General features: G+C 46.9%; 1 protein-coding gene across 3 annotated transcripts in view; it reads right to left on the reverse strand.

Annotated features, from left to right (window-relative positions):
* LOC115092811 (disintegrin and metalloproteinase domain-containing protein 9-like) overlaps positions 1 to 15,891 on the reverse strand; it is a 501,882-nt gene extending 485,991 nt beyond the window's left edge. For all 3 annotated transcript variants that reach the window (XR_003857086.1, XM_029604141.1, XM_029604140.1), the window contains exons 1-2: positions 15,747 to 15,891; positions 15,368 to 15,447 (exon numbers count right to left, since the gene is read on the reverse strand). Coding sequence is in view for 2 of the 3 variants with exons in the window: in XM_029604141.1 (XP_029460001.1) it covers positions 15,368 to 15,447; positions 15,747 to 15,825 (159 nt within the window). In the remaining variant the exon portion in view is untranslated. The remainder of the gene's footprint in view (positions 1 to 15,367; positions 15,448 to 15,746) is intronic.
* Positions 15,892 to 23,571: the final 7,680 nt, after the last annotated feature.

Below are 23,571 nucleotides of genomic sequence, written 5' to 3' on the forward strand. Positions count from 1 at the left end.
CTACGGAAGAGCCTGACCACTTTGGGATCGTCTCCTTCCACTGCCTGTGAGCCTTTCGCGACGCCGGATGTAGCGGAGCCGTCCGCTCCCACATCGTCGGGTCCCTTCTGGGTCTCCTCAGGGGAATCAGCGTCGTCCTCGGGCGAGGAATCGGTGTCCGCCTCCTGTGGGACGCCACATGGAGGCCGCTTCCCCCGCAAGGCGCCCTGGGGCCCCTCCGCGACCCCCGAAGGCTTCCTGGACCTCTTCTGCGGTGGAGCTCTGCGAGCCTCCCTCCGGCCGCGCTTGCTTTTTTTGTATTTCAGGACCTTGCGCAACAAAAGCGCAAGGTCCTCCGACAGCGAGCTCGAATCTGAGGAAAAATCAGCAGGACTCCCCGGGGACCCTGTGTCCCCCGAGGGACCCCCTCCGACCGCGACCCGCTGCGGGGAAAGCGCGGGAGGCAAGGCCGAAGGCCCTGCCGTTTCCCGCGCCATTTCGCGGCCCGTGGCCAAAATGGCCGCCACTCCCGCGCTAAGCGGGAAAAGCTCTTGGGGCTTTTCTACGGCGCCCCCCCCGCGCGGAGGCGATCGCGCGGGCCGCGAACGAGCCCCCTGAGGCGCCCCAGACGACCCCTCTCCGCCCGGGATGCAGGCCGCGCACAGACTCTCGCACGAAAGACGCGCGCGCGCGCCGAGCCACAGGCCCGGCAGACCGAGCCGCGAGGCATGCCGGCGAAGAGGCGCGAAAACGGGGCAGCAGGAGCGACGAAATTAAACAAAAAAAATTCGAACGGCCTCCCCCCGTCGGCGGCGCCCCCCCCACGAGCGGCGACGCGAAGCAAGAGAGAGCCGGCACAGAAATAAAAACAAACCTTTTTTTTTTTTTTTTTTTTTTAACAAAAACGCCTGTCGCTGTCCACGGTCCTGGAGCCCTAATCCAGCAGGGGTGAGTGAACCGGGCTCCCCGGTGTCACCCCTGACGCTGCTACTAGGCCAGCTGGGTCCTCGACCCTAGCAGCGGCCTCAACCAGGGGGGGGTGGTCCCCTCAGAACCTCACAACCCCCCTGGGAGGCAGGGCGAAAGGGACCTAAGGGACAATTTAGAAAATTACCCAAACAGAAAACACCGTAGCCTAAACTGGCCTAAAGAATAAAAAAGAACCGACCCTGACGGAGTACCAGAACCAGGGCAGGCAGGGCTGTGACCGGACCTGCACCATCTACTGGAGACAGAGTAAGACTGAGGGGCTGTGACTGGCACAGGGGCATATATGGCTCCGCCCACAAGTTTTAGTCTGTCTCCATCTACTGGTGCGGAGTCACAACCCAGGTGTCCTGGACTGATCCTGGTACGTACAGGGAAGACATGATTTAATGGGACACAGTCAACAAGGGAAGTCTTGCCTAACAAATCTGCTTCATTTTTTTGAAGGGGTTAATAAACATGTGGATAAAGGTGAACCAGTAGATGTAGTGTATTTGGATTTTCAAAAGGCGTTTGACACGAAAGGAGGCGATGTCCTTTCGTGGATTACAAACTGGTTAAAAGACAGGAAACAGAGAGTAGGATTAAATGGTCAATTTTCTCAGTGGAAAATGGTAAACAGTGGAGTGCCTCAGGGATCTGTACTTGGACCGGTGCTTTTCAATATATATATAAATGATCTGGAAAGGAATACAACGAGTGAGGTTATCTTATTCTTGGAGGAGAAGTCCATTACCTGCTATTAAGTTCACTTAGAGAATAGCCACTGCCATTAGCAATGGTTACATGGAATAGACAGATTTTGGGTACTTGCCAGGTTCTTATGGCCTGGATTGGCCACTGTTGGAAACAGGATGCTGGGCTTGATGGACCCTTGGTCTGACCCAGTATGGCATTTTCTTATGTTCTTAAATTTGCGGAGGATACAAAATTATTCAGAGTAGTTAAATCACAAGCAGACTGTGATGCATTACAGGAGGACCTTGCAAGACTGGAAGATTGGGCATCCAAATGGCAGATGAAATTTAATGTGGACAAGTGCAAGGTGTTGCATATAGGGAAAAATAACCCGTGCTGTAGTTACACGATGTTAGGTTCCATATTAGGAGCTACCACCCAGGAAAAAGATCTAGGCATCATAGTGGATAATACTTTAAAATCGTCGGCTCAGTGTGCTGCAGTAGTCAAAAAAGCAAACAGAATGTTAGGAATTATTAGGAAGGGAATTGTTAATAGAACATAAAATGTCATAATGCCTCTATAATCGCTCCATGGTGAGACCACACCTTGAAAACTGTGTACAATTCTGGTCGCCGCATCTCAAAAAAGATATACTTGCGATGAGAGAAGGTACAGAGAAGGGCAACCAAAATGATAAAGGGGATAGAACAGCTCCTCTATGAGGAAAGGCTGAAGAGGTTAGGGCTGTTCAGCTTGGAGAACAGACGGCTGAGGGGGGATATGATAGAGGTCTTTAAGATCATAAGAGGTCATGAACGAGTAGATGTGACTCAGTTATTTACACTTTCGAATAATAGAAGGACTAGAGGGCATTCCATGAAGTTAGCAAGTAGAACATTTAAGACTAATCGGAGAAAATTCTTTTTCACTCAACGCACAATAAAGCTCTGAACTTTGTTGCCAGAGGATGTGGTTAGTGCAGTTAGTGTAGCTGGGTTCAAAAAAGGTTTGGATAAGTTCTTGGAGGAGAAGTCCATTAATGGCTATTAATCAATTATACTTAGGGAATAGCCACTGCTATTAATTGCATCAGTAGCATGGGTTCTTCTTAGTGTTTGGGTAATTGCCAGGTTCTTGTGGCCTGGTTTTGGCCTCTGTTGGAAACAGGATGCTGGGCTTGATGGACCCTCGGTCTGACCCAGCATGGCAATTTCTTATGTTCTTATGATGTCGAGGGAGTCTCAGCAGTGAGCCCTCTGTCAATGCTGGTGTTATCCACCAGCGAAGGTCTATTTTCATGTTGGCTATCAATGGAGTGGACAATGGATTCCAGAACTGAGACCATTGATTTTTTAGGCCACATTGTAGGCGATGGATGTGTAGCCTCGAGTGTGGAACCACATAGGTGTACGCTGCCATATGACCCAGTATGGTCAAAACTTGATGGGCTGAGGTAGTCGTAAGATTTAATAGATGTTAGGCTAGTGTAGTGAGAGCTAGCGCTCAAGGTTGTGGTAAGAAAGCTTTGTCCTGAATGGTGTCTATAGAAACTCCGATGAAGTCCAACGTCTGGGCAGGTTGAAGGTACGATTTTTCATAGTTTATAAGGAGACCTAGATTATCTAGGCAAGTGATTGTGTGAACTAAATTGTCCCGGAGGTGAACAGGATTGGGGGCTACTAACAGCCAATCATCAAGATAAGGGAATATCTGAACCCCTTGCTGACGGAGGTGTGCCACCACTACCGCTAGACATTTAGTGAACACTCTGGGAGTGGAGGAGAGACTGAACGGGAGAATCTTGTATTGAAAATGCTCTTTTCCATCTGAAAACAGAGGCAAGTCCAAGATTTGGGATGCATTGGTATGTGAGCATATGCATCTTTTAAATCTATGGAGCACATCCAATCCTTGGGCTGTAGAAAGGGAAGAATGGATTTGAGAGAAGTCATTTTGAATTTCTCTTTCTGAATGTGTTTGTTGAGGGAGCGTAGGTCCAGAATTGGCCGAAGCCCTCCAGAAATTTTGGGGATGAGGAAGTATTGTATTCCAATGATCGCCAAACTCATGGAGAAGATTGTAAACAGACAACTATCCGAATTCTTAGAAGAAAATGACATCCTCACCCCAAATCAATTCGGATTCCGAAAGTCCCTGAACACTGAATCATTATTAGCCTCGCTCTCGGACACCATCCTCCTTAACCTGGAAAAAGGTCAACCTTTCCTACTCTCACTTCTGGATCTCTCCTCAGCGTTCGACACCGTGAACGTTCCTTCTTCAGCGTCTAGCAGACATCGGCATCACAGGATCGGCGTTCAACTGGTTTAAATCATTCCTTGAAAACAGGTTCTACAAGGTCAGGATCAACAACAAAGAGTCACACCCAATCAGATCAAATCTGGGGGTACCCCAAGGATCATCCCTATCACCCACACTATTCAATATTTACCTCCTCCCACTCTGCCATCTACTAACCAACCTCAAGCTAACGCACTTCCTATACGCGGATGACATACAGATCCTCATCCCTATAGCTGAATCACTCCACAAAACATGGTCTTATTGGAATAGCTGCCTTACAGCAATCAACAACCTACTCACCAGCCTCAACCTCGTACTAAACACTAACAAAACCGAAATCCTCCTAATAGCCCCAGACAACTGCATTCCGCTCAACCCTCCAATTTCTTCCCAACTCTCCATCACATCTATCGACCACACAACGCATGTAAGAGACCTTGGTGTGCTACTAGACAACCAACTCAACCTATGCAAGTTCATAAACACCACCACCAAGGAATGCTTCTTTAAATTGCAAGTATTAAAAAAATTAAAACCACTTCTGCACTTCCGAGATTTCCGCCTGGTACTACAATCTATCATCCTCCCGAAACTGGATTACTGCAACTCACTCCTTCTGGGCCTTCCTGCCAGCACTATCAAACCACTTCAGATGGTCCAGAATGCGACGGCCAGGATCCTCACAAACACCAACAAAAGGGAACACATCACCCCTATCCTCCAGAACCTTCACTGGCTGCCTATTAAATTCAGGATACTCTTTAAAGCCCTCATGATGATACACAAGGCCTTGCACAACATCTCCCCCCCCCCAACCTAACTTTCCAACTTCAGCAGCACATTACCAAGAGACCCATCAGAAGAACGTACAAGGATATGCTACACACCCAGCCGGCAAAAACCGCCCTTTCCACTGCGGGTCCCCCACTTTGGAATTCGCACCCTCCGGACCTCCGCCAAGAACCCTGCCTTTTGGTATTCAAAAAGAAGCTAAAGACTTGGCTATTCAGCCAAGCGTTCCCTGAGAGCTAAGATCCAATGAATCGAACTTTATAGACGCTGGTCCACCAACCCCACTGTAAATATGTTTTGAATTGTACTTTATTTTAGCTAATCGTGTTTTGAATTGCAGTCCATTTGTTTCACTGTAAGTTCATTTTCAACCTGTTCCAATGTATCCGCCCCAGAGGCAACAGTTCAGTTCTCTGTAAACCGGTGCGATATGTAGTCTATACAGGAACATCGGTATATAAAAATTAAAAATAAATAAATAAATTGTGAATAGAATCCCTTCTGATATCAGGATGGAGGTAACTCCCATATACAGTGCTGTTGAAGTAATTAGTTTACTTCCTGAAGAATTTCCTGATGAATACTCTGATGTTTGGTGACAACTGTATGCGGGAGAGATGGAGGGGATGTGAAGTTGAGAGAGTATCCATCTCGTATTATAGCGAGGACCCACTATTCTGATGTTATGGTGCTCCATTGTGAAAGAAAGTGGAACAGCCATCCTCCTACTTTCTGGGTGGGTAGTGGTGGCTGGATTAGTTCTAAAAACTTCGTTGGTTTTTGGGTGGTTGAGGGTCTGCAGACTGGCGTGGCTGACGAGGAGCGTGTGGGCGCTGACGTGAAGCTGGTTGCTGGTAAGGCTATTGGTGATTTGTCTGATATTGTTGGGGTCTATAGGTGGTATAAGGCCGATATGGTCGTCTAGGGTAAGATTTTTTATCCGAACTGAAATGATGTCTAGAAGATGATATGTCATGCTGTGTCAACGATAGCACTGCCACTTTCTGTTCTTTCAATTTTGCAACAGTTTGTGAGTTTATCCCCGAACAGGTTGTCTGGTTGACAGAGAAGATTGGCAAGCTTATCATGTACGTCATCTCTTATGGCGCTTGCCCTCAACCATGCTAGTCATCTGGCTGCTATGGTGTTAGCCGTGGTTTTAGCAGAGGTTTCAAATCCCTCGTAAATGGAACACACAAGGTGTCGAAGCCCTTCTTCCATGTCTTGAAATTCTGGTGGAGGGGTGTTATTTTCTGTACCTTGTTGTAAAATAGGCTTTAAGGTCTGCAGACACTCGAACAGATATTGAGCCACATAAAATTTGTGGTTTTGAATTTTTGCGTTCAGAACTCCTGACTGGAAAGCTCTCTTTGCGAAGTCGAGAGACTTATTGTCCCTGTCTGGTGGATTATTTGAATGTAATCTGGATTTGCGTGCCTTTTGCATGGCTGACTCAACCACCATCGATGTGGTAGTTATATATTTGTGTAGAACGCCGAATCTCGCATTCTATATTTTAAGTCTGTTTTCCGCGAGGTTGGGGTCATGGAAAAGGGAGAGTCCCAAGCCTTTTCCAGCACCGATTCCAGCACTAGGTGAGAAGGAAGTGCTGTGGGTTCAGCCGGAGTGTCGAAAATCTTTAAGATTCCGAACATTTCCTGTCTGGGGTCAGGTATCTTTTGTTTCTACTCCCAATCACTGACCCACTTTTTCTAAGAATTGGGAGTATGTGAGATCCTCCGGTGGTGAAACTGGCTCCGGTGGTAGTTCTTGTGGGTCAGACTGTAACCGGTTGAGGTCTCTGGGGAAGAGGATGAACTAGGAGAATCCACTGGAGGAGGTGATGGTCTCCTAGGTTACGTTTTTTGTGCTGGTCCAGGTTTAGGGGATGAAGGCATCTCCTCTGGTTCAGTAGGGACTGGCTGGTGTTGCTGCTCAACTGATGTCAAAAATTGTGACAAGATATTAGTAATCTGTTTAATAGTATCAGAAGCTGAAGTTGAAGTGGAAGGTTTTGGATCCGGTCTTTGGCCCAACGGCAATAAGGCTGCCCTGAGGATGTCTGTGTCTGGTCCTCTAGGGTGGCCGACGTCTCTCGGTGGGCAGACAACTTTGGGACAGAGTGGATCCTGCAATACTGATCTACTGCGGTGATGAGAGGCTGCAGATAGTCTGGAGAAAACTATCCTGATAGCCGTGGCAGGGATGGACTAGCCTCTAAATCTACCACTTGTTGCAGCTGCGAGATGCGGTGGACCCTTGGGCCGGCCTGGTGAAAGGAGGGTTCCTTTGGACAGGCCGGGAGGCGGAATCAAGCTGGAGAACAGGCGACGGCTTCACCCTGGAGATCCTAGATCCCCCCAGGAGAAGCCCTTAGGGATCTGGACCGCTGGGATTTAGGTGGTATCAGGCAGGGGAATCTGAGAGGGCTTCACCCAGAGCCCTGGATCCCCCAGGAGGGGCCCGTAGGGATCCGGACGACTGGGACTTACAAGGCTGGAGCAGACGAGATGTGAAGCAGATCCAAAGGTCAAGGCAGGCGGCGAACAGGGAGCGTCAGAAGCGAACCGGAGTCAGGAACCAGGAGATCAGCAGACAAAGGAACAGCTGGAGCAAGAGCAGGAACTGGAACAGGCACAGGAACACCAGGAACAAGAACGACCAGACCAGCAGGGAACAGGACGGCAACTAGACTCTCAGAAGAGGGACCTCGTTGCAAGGTGAAGTTCCTGAATCAGACGCCGGTCTATATACTCTGCCGGCGTCTGACGTCATCCAGGGGGCTGTCCAGCACTTCCGGGTGCTGGACCTTTAAATGCCCCGTTCTCGCGCACGCGTGTAGCAACGCGGGGGGGCGGAGTTAGCGACGGGCTCGGCGGTGTCTCCCACGTGGAGACGCCGCAGCCATGTGGCCTACCAGGCCGGGAACCTGGCGTTTTCCTCCGCGGTCCGGAGCGGAGGTAAGTGGCCCCGACCCCGATCATGGGCGAGGTGGTCGGGGCCGCAACACCACTAGCAGTGGGGAAGGACTCCTAGGTCTTTTGTGACCGTCTGGATGTTTTTTATGCTTTCATAGGCTGTGTCAGTAGCATCGGTTGAAAAAGCTGTGAGCCGGATTGCATCAGTAATGAGTCGGCTGACTTCGGCTTTGACGCTCCTCCAGTGCGTCTGTTTATCCTTGGATGCGTCAAATGCGCCATGATCCTTCGACTCTTGACACAGGTTGCATCCACGGCGCATCTCCCGCACCTTTCGATGGGATTTTGGATTTCTTCTCTTTCGGACCTGGAGGGACCGCAGAGATGGCCCTTCGATGGGCTTGGGCCTTAGGGGTCGTCTTCGGTCCCGGAGACAACCTAGCTGAAGCCTCAGAGGGGGCATAGGATCCCAATGCTTCCTCTCTGAGTTGGGCGATACGTCTTTGGCACTGCGCCCGTGAGGGACATATGTCCGCAGTCCCTGCAATTTGCCCAGTCATGTTTAGGACAGAGGCAGAGATAACAGAATTGATGTCTGTTAGTTACAGACATGATTTTCCTCACAGTCACAAAACTTAAACCCTGTGTGGTAATTCTGTCAAGTTTTTTAGTAATTCTTGTCAGGTTTTTTCCTCCCAACAATTTTCCTCAGAAGAGAGAAGAGCTCCGTGTGCAGTCAGTCACGTGGAAAAAAAACGGACTGAGGAGCCTCGAGGAGGCAGAGGAATATGCAGGAGGGAACACTTCACCAAAAGACTTTGGGTGATCTGGGAGAGCTCCGCCACCTAGTGGCATGGAGGACGTACCCAGACAGAATGGCTAATTCAGCTGCTTATCTATGGAAAATAAGTTGTATTCAACATAATTCTTAAAAAAAAAAAAAAAAAGAAGCATGACCACAAGACTAACTCCAAGAAGACAAATTGAGTAAAATAAAAAAGTGCAAATTTGCACATTTATTTTCAATGGATTTGCAAACTATAAAACTTTTATAGTCCGAGATGTGTCAACTATTTGGTAAATTTTTTTCTGTTTAGGTACTCTTAAGCTGCTTTTATACTTTGAATATAAAGGAGTGGCATTAAAAGGAGCTTCTATTATCCCTAAAAAATGCATGCATGTAGTCATCTCTAAATATCTTCTGTGCCAGATTGTTTTCCCAGTCTTCTGGTGCAGGCTTGCAAAGCAGCAAATTCCACATACCTTAAAAGGACTAAGGAGTCCATATTCAGAGGCATTTAGCCAGATAATTTATAGAGCCAAAGGAGAAATTACTACTTACCTGATAATTTCCATTTCTTTAGCAAAGACAGGTTAATCCACACCAGTGGGTTATGCACCTTTACCAGTAGATGGAGCAAACCTTATGTCACAGTATATATTCCCCTGCATCAGCCCACCAGTATTCTCTGCAAAAGCCAGCTCTGGACAACTAAACAATACATGATCATAACCATTAAAGACAATCATTCAGTTAACAGAAAAAACATTGAGGACAAACAAGGAGTATCTAGGGTCTGGATCTGACACTTACCAGTAACCCCTGGAAACACAGCCCCTCAGGAAGATAATAGCATTGCCATCTAGCAGCTAAGGGTGGGAAAGTGGATTAACCTGTCTTCACTAAAGAAAAGGAAATCAGGTATTAATTTCTCCTTTCTTATCATTCAGACAGGTTAATCCACACCAGTGGGATGTACCACAGCTATTCCCAAACAGGGCAGGAGACTGCACACTATCCAATCAACACTGCAAATGCAAAGCATGCATCCTCCCATGTTTGCATATCCAGGCGATAATGCCTGGAAGTTGTGTAAGAAAAACATCACAGCTCAGCAAATCTCAATGTGAGACAACCATCTAAATTTCCGCCCATGACACTGCCTGAGCCCTAGTGGAATGAGCGCTAACTTGACTACACAATGGCTGCTCAGCATCCAGATACACAGCCGTGATAGCCTGCTGGATTAAGGAGGTTATTGTAGTCTGACACCGACTCACCCCGTTTACTCCCACCGTGGAGTATAAATAGCCGGTCCATCTTCCTGAGAGGCTTAGAAACCTCCAATACCTCATATGCAGCTTGACACCCAAAGTCCATAACAGGCGATATTCATCCACATCTCTCTCCCTGCCCAAAGTTTGCAGGGAACTGATTGATTCAAGAGAAAATCAGAGACTACCTTTGGCCCAAAAAATGGAATAGTTCACAAGTGAACCACCCACTGAGTCACTCGCAGAGAAGGTTCTGGCAAGACAGAGCCTGCAGCTTGGAAACTCTACATGCAAAACACTGTACTCTAGAAAAGTAAACTTAAGAAGACGCTATGCAGAGGTGGGACCCACCAGAAATCCAGAACCAGATTAAGATGCCACAAGGGCACAGCAACTACAAGTGGGGGGGGGGGGGGGGAACAAAGATGCTTTACCCTTTTCAAGATCCAGGCCATAACCAGATACGCCAACAAGTGTTCCCCATTCACAAGACCTCGGAAAGAGGCAAGAGCCACTACCTGTACCTTCAAAGAATTAAGGGCCAAAACCTTAAACAACCCATCCTGCAAAAACCAAACTGAGTGGGATTTTAACTGAATAAGGATGAATCTCGTTCCTCACACCAAGGTTCAAGCACTCGTCAAACGCAAACATATGCTAAGGAAGTGAATAATTTTCACACTCAAAGCAAGGTGGAAATCACAGCAGTGGACTACCCATGCTTCAGCAACCAAGCCCTCTCAAGGATCACAATGTAAGACAACATTCGAGAAGAATAGACCCCTGCCGTAGCAAATTCCTGTGGGCCAGTAATCGGAAAGGAGATTCCACCAGAAGCATCTGCAGATCTGCATACCACAACCTCCTGGGCCAATGTGGCACCACCAGAAGTACCAACCCACATGTGTCTCTCAAACCGCTGAAGCATTCTGCTCAACATGGGCCACAAGGAAAAAGCATATAGAAACTTGCCTGCCAACCACTTCTGCAAAAATTTCAGATTTATTCTGCGACTGAAGAAGATAAGAATCTTCGCATTGTGCAATGTCACCTGCAAGCCTAGAAAGAGAAGGTCCTAGCGTCCCACCATGGGCTGGAATGCTTTGTTGTGCAATTCCCTTTCTCCTTCATCCAGACTGTCTGCTGAGAATGAGAATGAGCTGAGAAAGTCAGATCTTACATTGTCTATAATCAGCAATGTGTGAGGCTGAAACCTCCTGAAGATGTACTTCCTCCCATTCCCTGAGTTGGACTATTTCCTGTAACACTTGCTAGCTCTTGGCTTCTCTCTAGAGATTGAAGTATGCCACCATCACCACACTGTCCAACATCATTCAGACCACTCAAACCTGCAAGTGGTCGACGAATCACAAGCATGCCAACCAAACGGCATGGGCTACCAGCCGAATGATGCTCCAGAGGAGGTACTCTATTTTCCAGCACTGTCAACTCCTCATGAGATCACTAACCCTAAAGGCTTGCATCCGTCATGCGTAGTTCATAGGAGAATGCCCTTCATTAGATTATCCGCTTGTAACCATCGCAGCAGTTGGATGATGATCTCCACTAGTAACTGAAGTCATATGAATTAGTCCATAGACTGGACTCCAACATGCAGTGGGCGCTGGAGAATGCATATACGTCCCTGCCCATGGAACCATCTCTCAGGTGGCTGCCATCAACCCACACACCTGTAGTTCAGATCACATTGCCGGGTGTATTGTTTCTGTCAACAGTCGCAACTGCGCCAGCAGTTCTGAATGTGGACCCCCAGCAAGAATACCCTGTCTTGTTTCATGTCAAAAACGAACACAGAGATACTCCAATTCTGAGATGGCTGCAGATTGCTCTTGGCCAAGTTCATCACCCAACCTAATTCCTGCAGCAAAGACATCACCTTGCGTGAGGCCTGAAAAAAAAAAAAAAACTTTCATGGCTCGAATTAGCCAAAGTACAGGTGGAAGAGAATGCCATCCTCTCTCAACACTGCCGCTATCACCACCATGACCTTAGATAAGGTTCTGGACTCCATGTCCAAACTGAAGGTTAGTGCTCAAAAACTGATAATATTGTCCCAAAATAGCAAAACACAGAAAACCGCTGATGCTCCAGCCAGATGGGAATATGCAGATATACCTCTGACAATCCAGAGACTTAAGAAACTCCCTCAACTGTACTGCCATTATCAGCGAGCATAAGGTTTCCATGCAGGAACGAGTCACTTGCAAAAGCCGATTGATTCGCTTGAGATCCAAGATGGGGGCGAAAGGAATCCTCCTCAGTACTATGAAATAATTGGAATACTGGCCCTTATGATATGGGCACTGGGTTCACAGCCTGCAGGCTGAGAAGTCTTGACAACGTACACTCCACTCTGTTTATTCTATGGAGAACCGCAGGGAGACATCACAAAAAAAAGTCTCAAACGCTGAAAAACTCCAGAACACAGCTATCTCTTACCTCCTTCAGAACCCACTGGTCTGATATGATCTCGATCCACCTCTGATAAAAAGGACATAGGCGACCCACTATCTCCTGTTCCCAGGAAATGGATCAGCACACCCTCAATAAAGAGTTCAGGGGAGCATTGCCACTCGAGCCCACGGCCTGCCTGGGATGAATTAGTGAGAATTATCCAAAGGTCAAGCCCTATAAGAAATCGCTCCTCTGATGGGTCGAAAATGTTTTAAAACCCTAGCACTACATATCACGCCAAACGTGTACAGTGCCTGTTTTTATTCCTCTGGTAACAGGAACCTGGGACTCACCCCACTTACTGGCCATTTTTTTTTTAGTCTCACACCCAAACTAGAGTGATCCTTTAAAAGGCCACTTCGTAAGATTAGACTTTGAAATTGTCTTGGCACCAGTCATAGCTGACGCTCAACCCTGCTTAGCTTCAGAAATCAGACACGATTGGGCTCATCCAGGGTGGTGAGGCTGTAGGGCAGGGCCCTGAAATTCCTGAGATAACAAGCAAGAGTGATCCACCAGGGAGCAGCAAGAGGCCATCTGCAATTCACTCCCACTGCCTCAAGGCCTGCTTAACGAAAGCCTAAATTTTCCTATCCTGCGCCTCTTTCAAGCTGCTCCCCCTTCCACAGGGATAGTAGTCCGCTTGGCGATGGCAGTCACCAACACATCCATTTTCAGAAAAGTGCAACTGCTTTCTCTTTCTGCCGGATCCAGTACTACCTTGTCCCCTTTTAAAATTAGTTTCTGAGGCTCCCCATTCAAGCTCAATCAATTCTTGAAGCTTTACATAAGGAATCTAAATGGGATTCTTGTTTGGCTTCAGCACTCAGCATCTTCAGTGCCTAGGCAATTCAAGCCAGCAATTCATCTCTATGAAAAATGCAACATTGTTCTATAGAGCTCCAACCCCAGAGGCATTTCCCATCATCCAGGGAGTAAGAGCCGCCTTCATCATCTGTGCCATCTGATACCTATCAGCATGACCCACAGCAGGTGTAGACATACTCTGACGCTTACCTGCGGCACCAGGTGTGTGGGGATCCACAGTTTGCGATCACAAACTCATAGGCCTACCACGTCTGCGACTAAGCAAAACCTGTGAGCGGAGCCTAGCCAAACAGCTGCTCAACCTGCCAAGTTGTTTCGCAGCAGGCTCACACATAGAAAAGCACGCCAATGCCACCTTAGCCCATAGGTAAACTGGGAGCATTGGTCCTGCGCCCACTGAGAAATCTTCTCCCACTGACGACCAGTTAAGGAAGCCCCAAAACCAGGCAAAACCTCTGACCGGTCTCCCTCCGGGTCCCATTACTGCATCATGCTGGGAAGGGTGGGCTCAGTAAAAGCAGCCGGAGATAACGCTACCTGAGCCTCCAAGCAGCACTGACACAAGTTAAGGGAGACGCCAAGCTGAGATGCCTGTATATGGCAAGCAGCAAAAAGGTACACATTCGCTAGCAGCATGCTCCCAAAGCGTCTGACGATTGTGTGAGCAGCTGCTCGCCTGCACAAGTGAGCATGGACAAGGTGCCCAAAAACAAGACCTATCCAATAAGCGTCCAAAATTTAGGTGCACAATATACACCCACCTGAGCACTCGTAAGCACACACCTGAGCACTCACCTATGCGCACGCCCAAGCGTGTTAAGTGCGAACAGACAGTTTTGTGGTAGACTTTTGCACAGAAAAGCACACAAACTCCGGCACAGCTTAACACACAGCATCTAACCAAAGGGATAGTGGGGCCTAACCATGACTCCAAGCTCTCTTGGAACCAGGAGAATGGAAAAACTCAATCTTTTTTTTTTTTTACTCCTTACCGGCATTCAGCCTGTCCCAGCCGAGCATAGAATTGGTCTCCAGCTGCGGGAGGAGACAAAGGCTTTCACCACTGCACTCTGCTTCCTGCAACTACTAGCCTCTCAGCTGTTTCTCTACAGCTTGGTCCACACCAGAAAACCAGCTTCTGGGCTGAGGCACTCATCTGAGGGAGGGATCTGCAAATATCACCTCAGGAAAACTCAACTGAGGGAGGGACCATAAGGTATTACCACAGGAGAACGGGGCAAATTAATTTTTTTTTTCTCCTTTCATTTTTTATTTTACTTTTTTAAAACAATCCCCAGTAGGGAGATGCACGTCCACCATCTGTTGGAGACAGAATACTTGCGGGCTGATGTCTGTGCAGGAATATATATTCCATGACGTCACCTTTGGTCCATAACCCACTGGAGTGGATTAACCTGTAGGAATGCTAAGAAATGCTGATTTTTGAACATTTTGGGCACTAATCTGGCTAAACTTTAGCAGGCCCTCTCATTATACAGCTAAAATTTGGCTGGATATTGTAGGGGCATTCCAGGGACATTTTGGGGAGAAATAAGTTATCCAGTTATCTGGCTAACTCCAATAATCAGTTAGCCAGATTAACTTATCCAGTTAACTCTTGTCATGCCAAAGTGTTATTCTAAAGTTATCCAGCTACCTTTAAGATAGCTGGCTATGTCCACTAGTGTGGCTGCATGCATAAATATCCCTCCAACATCAGCCAAAGTTTATCCAGCTAACTTTGAAATCAGGCCATTGACTGAATATTACCCCCAGACTGGTTCATAAAAAAGAAAGGTGACTTAAATCTGAATTTTCTCATTAATAAAAATGTGAATATTTTTAATTTGACTCATGTTGAATCAGCAATAAGGTAAGTCTTGGGGTTTTCACTATTTTTATATGGGCTTGTACGACTTACCGATACAAAAAATTCTGCTGTAAAGACACACATATGATATGGAAAAGCTTGATTTGAGAATTCTGAATCTATAGGTCTATCTGAGAAAATGGAGAAGGAGTGTTGTGCATTATTTTTCTACCGGATTCCCAACCAGGAATCTTCTTGAATTGCAGCAAATCGCTTCCTTTTTTCCTCAATTGCAATCAGAGTAGGTGAAGACTGTCATTGTCCCAACCACCAGTGGTGCAGGGAATGGAATTAGAAAAGTTGCGCAAGAATAGGTTGCAGATCACCTTGCCGAACTACACTAAAAATGTTGACTGATACTTGCCCTCTACTTTTCAAATATTGTACAGTATCTTCCATTTAGAAACAGAAGACGAGTAGGCTCGGATCGCTACATCATTTATAGAATGTAGCTTACTTTAAAAGAAACTAAAAATACCTTGTCATGCTTTCCTTCAAGTGATAATACTTGCTGTGGAACTGTAATTTCATATGAAAAGTTAGTTTGCACCCTGGAACCTAGACCAACATAAAAAAAAAACAAAACATTTTAAATCATGCTGCGGTAAAGTTTAGCGTTCGCACATTTTGTTCTTTGCAGACTTGTGTTAAAGTTAATTTACAAGCAGCATAAAAGGAGACCAGACTATGAAAATGTTGGTTTTATAATAACAATCAAGAACCTCTAGAAAAGAAAAAACATTGAGGGTTTCTTAGCTGGGAACAGACACGCTGTCTCCTCCCTGTTTCCCGTTGCCAGACTGGCTCACCGAGTCCTGCTTTATATTGGCAGCCCACACAGGGCAGGCAGTCCTCACCTATACTAAGACCGGGCCTCAGCCACAACAACAACAGCAGCAGCAAGGCCGCCAGGCTTTCGCCTACTGCTGCGAACATCGTTCCCCGGCTCGAGGCCCCCTCAGTCCCGTCACTCTTACTGCCTAGAGGCGCAGGCGCACGCCGTCCGGCCCCGCGGCAGTACCACTATCAGCACTGGTTCTGCCGGCCAACCGCCAAGCTCAGCGGAGCATGCGCGCCTGCCGCTCCGCCCACCCAGCTCCCTGCCTCTGAGGTTGAGAAAAATAATTGGTTGCGAACTTTACGGCTTCGCTAGTTAGTGGACTCTACTTTCACGCGGCACACTTGGATCTGGGTTCACTTCATTGTGGGCTGGCACGCTAATCACCTCTTCCCGCATAATTACCAGACCTGCGAGGCATTCTTTTGAGCTCCCTTCTAAGACCTAGGGAAATCTCTCCCTTCACACACTTCCAGTATAATCATTTTTCCCTTTTTTTGACTCCTGTGCCTTACTCCCCACACTGTGCCTACCACGAGTTTGGTCCACAGCATCATATAGAAATGTGACACAAAAAGGCCATATGGCCTGTTCTAGTCTGCCTAGCCATCTAACTTATTTAGCTATGCAATTCCCATTACTCTGATAGGCCCTGTGTTTATCCCATGCTTTTTTTTTTTTTTTAATTGAGATTCTGTTTTTTTCTCCACCATCTCCAGGAGGCGGCAGTTCCATGCATCCACTACCCTCTCTGTAAAGAAATATTTCCTATGATTACTTCTGAGTCACCCTCATCCCATGACTACTCATTCTAGAGCCTCCTTTGAAAGGAAACCTTGAAAATATTGAAATTTCTCTATCATATCTCGCTTATCTCATCTTTCCTCTAAAGTAAACAGTTTCAACTCACAAAAATGTTGAAAAGAGCCAGTCTAAGGACTGATCCCCGAGGCACACCAGTAGTAATTCCCTCCTTGAAGTGAACTCCATTTACCAATATCCTTGTCACTTCCCACGCAACCAGTTTCTTACCCAGTCAGTCACTGTACAGTCCATACCAAGAATGTTCAATTTATTTATGTCGCCTATGCAAAACTCAAAAGAGATAACATGGATTTAAATGCTATTTTTGCTGCCAGCCCAGGGGATAAGGAGGTGCACTAATCACAGCCCCTGGCAACAAATTCCAGAGTTTGTGTGTTGCTTGAAAAAGAACTTTCTCCGATTAGTTTTAAATGTGCCACATGCTAACTTCATGGATTGCCCCCTAGTCCTATTATCTAAAAGAATAAATACCTGAGTCATTTGTATCTGCAAAATTTGATTACCTCACTCGTCGTATTCCTTGCCAGATCATTTATAAATATATTGAAAAGCATGGGTCCCAGTACAGATCCCTGAGGCACTTCACTGCCCACTCCCTTCCACTGAGACAATTGTCCATTTAATCCTATTCTGTTTCCTGTCTTTTATCCAGTTTGTAATCCATGAAAGGACATCACCACCTAACCCATGACTTTTACTATGAGAGGCTTCTAGGAAAAGTAAACTTTGTCAAATGCCTTCTGAAAATCCAAATACACTACATCTACCGGTTCACCTTTATCCACATGTTTATTAACCCCTCACCTAGACAGGATTTTAGACAGTGCCGGGGAGGAGCCGGCTATCATGGTACATGTGGGCATCAATGACAGGAAAATGTGGGAGGGAGGTTCTGGAAGCCAAATTTAGGCTCTTAGGTAGAAAGCTTAAATCCAGAACCTCCAGGGTAGCATTCTCTGAAATGCTCCGTTCCACGCGCAGGTCACCAGAGCCAGGCAGAGCACCGGAGACTCAATGCATGGATGACACGATGGTGCAAGGAAGAGGGATTCAGTTTTGTTAGGAACTGGGGAACCTTTTGGGGAAGGGGGGAGTCTCTTCCGAAGGGATGGGCTCCACCTTAACCAGGGTGGAACCAGACTGCTGGCACTAACCTTTAAAAAGGAGATGGATTCTAGTTTAAAAGCTGCTCTAACAGGATAAACATCCTGCATGAGACTAAATGCAAAATTGAATCTTTATGTGTAGAAATCCCTTGTGTGTCGGGGAAGACTATAGTGATAGGAATATACTACCATCCACCTGGTCAAGATGGTGAGACAGACAGTGAAATGCGAAAAGAAATTAGGGAAGCTAACCAAATTGGTAGTGCGGTAATAATGGGAGACTTCAATTACCGCTATATTGACTGGGTAAATGTAGCATTGGGACACGCTAGAGAGATAACGTTCCTGGATGGAATAAATGATAGCTTTATGAAGCAATTTGTTCAGGAACTGATGAGAGAGGGAGCAATTTTAGTTCTAATTCTCAGTGGAGCACAGGATTTGGTGAGAGAGGTAATGGTGGTGGGGCTGCTTGGCAATAGTGATCATAATATGATCAAATTTGAATTAATGACTGGAAGAGGAACAGTATGCAAATCCACGGCTCTCGTGCTAAACTTTCAAAAGGGAAACTTTGATAAAATGAGAAAAATTGTTAGAAAAAAACTGAAAGGAGCAGCTACAAAAGTAAAATGTGTGCAAGAGGCATGGTCATTGTTAAAAAATACCATTCTAGAAGTACAGTCCAGATGTATTCCACACATTAATAAATGGGGAAAGAAGGCAAAACGATTACCGGCATGGTTAAAAGGGGAGGTGAAAGAAGCTATTTTAGCCGAAAGATCTTCATTCAAAAATTGGAAGAAGGATCCAACAGAAGAAAATAGGATAATGCAAAAACACTGGCAAGTTAAATGTAAGACATTGATAAGACAGGTTAAGAAAGAATTTGAAAAGAAGTTGGCCGTAGAGGCAAAATCTCACAGTAAAAACTTTTTTAAATATATCCAAAGCAGAAAGCCTGTGAGAGAGTCAGTTGGACCGTTAGATGATCGAGGGGTTAAAGGGACACTTAGAGAAGATAAGGCCATCACGGAAAGATTAAATGATTTCTTTGCATCGGTGTTTACTGAAGAGGATGTTGGGGATGTACCTGTACTGGAGAAGGTTTTCATGGGTAATGATTCAGATGGTCTGAATCAAATCACGGTGAACCTAGAAGATGTGGTAGACCTGATTGACAAATTGAAGAGTAGTAAATCACCTGGACCGGATGGTATACACCCCAGAGTTCTGAATGAACTAAAAAATGAAATTTCAGACCTATTAGTAAAAATTTGTAACCTATCATTAAAATCATCTATTGTACCTGAAGACTGGAGGATAGCTAATGTAACCTCCATATTTAAAAAGGACTCCAGGGGAGATCCGGGAAATTACAGACCGGTTAGCCTGACTTCAGTGCCAGGAACAATAGTGGAAAGTGTTCTAAACATCAAAGTCACAGAACATAAAGAAAGACATGGTTTAATGGAACAAAGTCAGCATGGCTTTACCCAACGCAAGTCTTGCCTCACAAATCTGCTTCATGTTTTTGAAGGAGTTAATAAACATGTGGATAAAGGTGAACCGGTAGATGTAGTATACTTGGATTTTCAGAAGGAGTTTGACAAGGTTCCTCATGAGAGGTTTCTAGGAAAAGTAAAAAAGTAATGGGATAGGTGGCGATGTCCTTTCATGGATTGCAAACTGGCTAAAAGACAGGAAACAGAGTAGGATTAAATGGACAAGTTTCTCAGTGGAAGGGAGTGGGCAGTGGAGTGCCTCAGGGATCTGTATTGGGACCCTTACTTTTCAATATATTTATAAATGATCTGGAAAGAAATACGACGAGTGAGGTAATCAAATTTGCAGATGATACAAAATTGTTCAGAGTAGTTAAATCACAAGCAGATTGTGATAAATTGCAGGAAGACCTTGTGAGACTGGAAAATTGGGCATCCAAATGGCAGATTAAATTTAATGTGGATAAGTGCAAGGTGATGCATATGGGGAAAAATAACCCATGCTATAGTTACACAATGTTAGGTTCCATATTAGGTGCTACTAACCAAGAAAGATCTAGGCATCATAGTGGATAACATATTGAAATAGTCTGTTCATTGTGCTGCAGCAGTCAAAAAAGCAAACAGAATGTTAGGAATTATTAGAAAGGGAACGGTGAATAAAAAACAGAAAATGTCAATGCCTCTATCACTCCATGGTGAGACAGCACCTTGAATACTGTGTACAATTCTGGTCGCCGCATCTCAAAAAAGATATAGTTGCGATGGAGAAGGTACAGAGAAGGGCAACCAAAATGATAAGGGGAATGGAACAGCTCCCTATGAGGAAAGACTAAAGAGGTTAGGACTTTTCAGCTTGGAGAAGAGACAACTGAGAGGAGATATGATAGAGGTGTTTAAAATCATGAGAGGTCTAGAACGAGTAAATGTGAATCTGTTAATTCAACGTAGAAGTGCCATTTAAGGACACATCACTGGGGAATGGCTCCTAGGTAGTAAGCTTACCAACTTCTAACATAACACCTCCCAGCTAGATTTCTGGTAGGCTTCTATTTAGGGTGGCACAGTACGCCTCATGTTTGCTTGCCCTCTGAGCTGTGCCACAATGAAGCACAGAAGGAATGTAATCTTGATTTGCTGCCTTCTCCTACAGGTGACAGAGGCTATCCACTTAAAACCAGGCTCATGATCCCCATTGCCTCCCTGCAACTGCCGCTGAGACTCACTACAACAGGGTACACCGTAAGACCAGGGCTGTCAGAGAGAACATTTGGTATCCTGCTTCTGCTGTCTCGAAAGATCTGGAGGATGCCTTCTGTACAGCCCCCTAAAGTGTGTGAGATCTTTCTAGCCTGCTCTATGCTACATAACCTTGCACTTAACAGACACATCCCTTTGCCAGGAGGCCCCTGAAGAGAAGGAGGAGAGGCAGAGCATCTGACTCAGGAGGAATTGGCAGAAATCCATCGCTTGAGTCAAAGGCAGGCTATACAACAAAGGAACACTCTCATAGAAAGCCATTTCATAAGGTAATAGTGCATTTATTTACAAGTGTGTATTTAAAGTGGATGTATGCACAAAAAGTGCACATAAATAAAAAAGTAAAAACCAATAAAATAAATACAGTAAATTCACTTCCTTGGCCGTCCTCTTTCGGCCCTCAGGAAGCTTCGGCTGCCCCAACCTCGAGCTCCTGCGCAGTGGACTCCTCCCATTGCTAATGCTACCCTCAGAGGGCGAGGAGGTTGGGGCAGTTCCTGGCTCCAGGAAGGTACAGCCAGTGGCAGCAGCGGCTCTGGTGATGGTGGTGGAAGCATGAGAGGTGGCACAGGCGGGGTGGGGGTGCCATCCACTGATAGTCTAGGGCAGACTGAGACACAGGGGGCTGTCCCACAATGGGTTCTTCTGCACAGGCAGGTGCCATCCATGGGAAGGGTGGCCCATAAGGTGGAGGGTAATGCATCCAGGGCCCCATGAAAGGCCATAGTGCCGCTGGTGGCTGCGGCTGCACAGGAGGCAACTGCTGCAGCATCTCCCTCCACCCCTCAGTTTGTTCAGCTGTAGGTAGCTCCCTGATGGTATCACGGAGGGACTCTGCTTGCTGCCGCACCACATCAGGCAGGCTGGAGATAGCATCCAAGAGCCTGGCGTTCTGCTGTAATAGCAGTCTCTCAGCCTGACTGGCAACCAGTTCAGGTTTGGGCTGGTCCGACACACTGCTCTCCTGCAGGCGATCATGAAGCAGAGCAGCCAGTGTGTCCTTTGGCTCCTCTCCCTGCCACTGCTGCTCCTCTTCCTCCACAGGCTGTTCCAGCAGTTCACGGGCTCCCACTTCCTCCTCTTCAGACGAGCCAGATATCACCTGCAGACGACGGTACAGCCTTTGGGGTCGTCTAGGTGCAGGTCCAGGTTGCTCATCTGGCTCCCCTAAAAAAGATCAGAAACAAATGAGCACACACTACCAATTGGTGTATTATGTCCTTAGGTTCATATGGCATACATGGTACAGTACATACACCTCACTACTAATCCAGTGGGATAGAGCTATGAATGACCCAGGCATTCTAAATAGTCCAGAAACCAGCTTTATACTCCCGGTGGTATTCCTTGTGGCAGAGGGAGGGCTTAAGGCACACAACAGAGCGCTTGGGGAATATGACTTTTATGTTCCATGTAAACCGCCATCCCGGCGATAGTTATCTCGGTTACCTGTGAACCGGAGTGATATGTAGTGTATACAGGAACTTCCGGTATATAAAAACCAAAAATAAATAAATAAATAAATGGCTTTCACAGGACAGAGCACTGTCACTGTGCTGCACAGAATTGGGCCATAGTCTACCAGTTCCACAAACAGAAGAATCCAGAAAGTGTATGGCTGAGACCACCACTTATCTGCTAGGGACCTTGTAAGGTATGAAATGGCAGAGAAGCTACACCTGGAGTGATCTTACAGCTCCTTGTCAAGGGTGACAAGCCAATCCAGTGCTTTCCTCATGAACGTGTTCTGCTTTCTCTAGTGATCTCCATTTGAAAATATGAACACATAGGGGCAGATTTTAAAAGCCCTACGCGTGAAAATGCAGCTAGATTTACACGCGTAGGGGGATTACTCGTGCCGAGCCTATTTTGCATAGGCCCGGTGACGTGTGCAAGCCCAGGGACGTGTGTATCTCCCCGGGCTTTGTGAAGGGGGCGGAACCGAGGTCTTTGGCACAGTGGCCGTGCCAGGGGATCATGCGCAACCTACGCCTGCCCAGAGGCAGGCGCAACTTATGGAACAAAGGTTAGGGGGGGTTTAGGTAGGGCTGGGGGGGCGGAAGGAGGCCGTTCCTATTTCGGGAACAGGAAAAGTCATTGGGGCTCCCCTAGGGTTCGGCGTGCGCAAGGGGCCATATTTTCAAAGGATTTACGCTCGTAACCGCTCCTGCGCGTGCCGAGCCTGTTTTGCGATAGCTTGCCGGGGCGGAGTCGGGGTGATGAGGAGGCAGACACTGCGGTCTTTGCTGGCGCAGCTAAGGTAAGCACAGTTATCTTTGCCAGCAGCGCACATAATAGCACCTTTCACGGTGGCGCTATTGGATGCAAAAGCCGGCAGCGAAAAGACCGTGGTGGTGTGAAGGCTGCCGGCTTTCGCAGGCCCGCCCGCCCGCCCCCCTTTTTCGCTGGATTCACCATTCTGCATTAAAATGGTGAATCCAGGTCTAAATTATTAAATTTCTTAGCTCCCTGGAGCCTGTCAAACAGTTCAGAGATTAATGGTAAGGGGTAACGATCCTTCTGGGTAATCTCACTGAGGCCGCGATTAATATATGCACTGCCTCTTGGTTCCTCAACCCAGCGGTTACGCCCATGCTATCCAAAGATGAAATGGGGAGTTCTGACCCAGTGCTGCTGACTGGATGCAACATCTATTGCAGGGCCTGATTCACTAAGGGGCAGTTTTTAAAATGTGTGCATGTGGCCTACATTTGTGTGCGCTACCCGGCGCGCACAAATGTATGCCCGATTTTATAACATGCGTGCGCAGATTGTAAAATCAGGGGTCGGAGCTCGCAAGGAGATACACACTAGAGCACCTTGTGTGCGCCAAGCCCAACCTTCCCCTACCTATCCCGCCCCCAGCCCAAAAACAAAACAAAACCCTGTACCTTTAGCTGACAAGTTACGCCTGCCAACTGCCAGCACGTGATAGCCCAGCGGCCTTGTAGAGGCCTCTGGCCATGCCCCCACCCCGCCCATTTTTTTAAGCCCCGGGACTTACACGTGCCGCCGGGCCTTTTGAAAATAGGCCCAGTGCACATAGGGCTATTAAAATCTGCCCCTAAGGCTTTGTCTCTGGGTAGAAGGCCTAGATTTTCTATCTTCGCCCGGCTTCCTGAATCACACGGAAGCGGGGGGGGGGCCT

The sequence above is a fragment of the Rhinatrema bivittatum genome, chromosome 5 (assembly GCF_901001135.1).
Source record: "Rhinatrema bivittatum chromosome 5, aRhiBiv1.1, whole genome shotgun sequence".
Lineage (NCBI taxonomy): Eukaryota > Metazoa > Chordata > Amphibia > Gymnophiona > Rhinatrematidae > Rhinatrema > Rhinatrema bivittatum.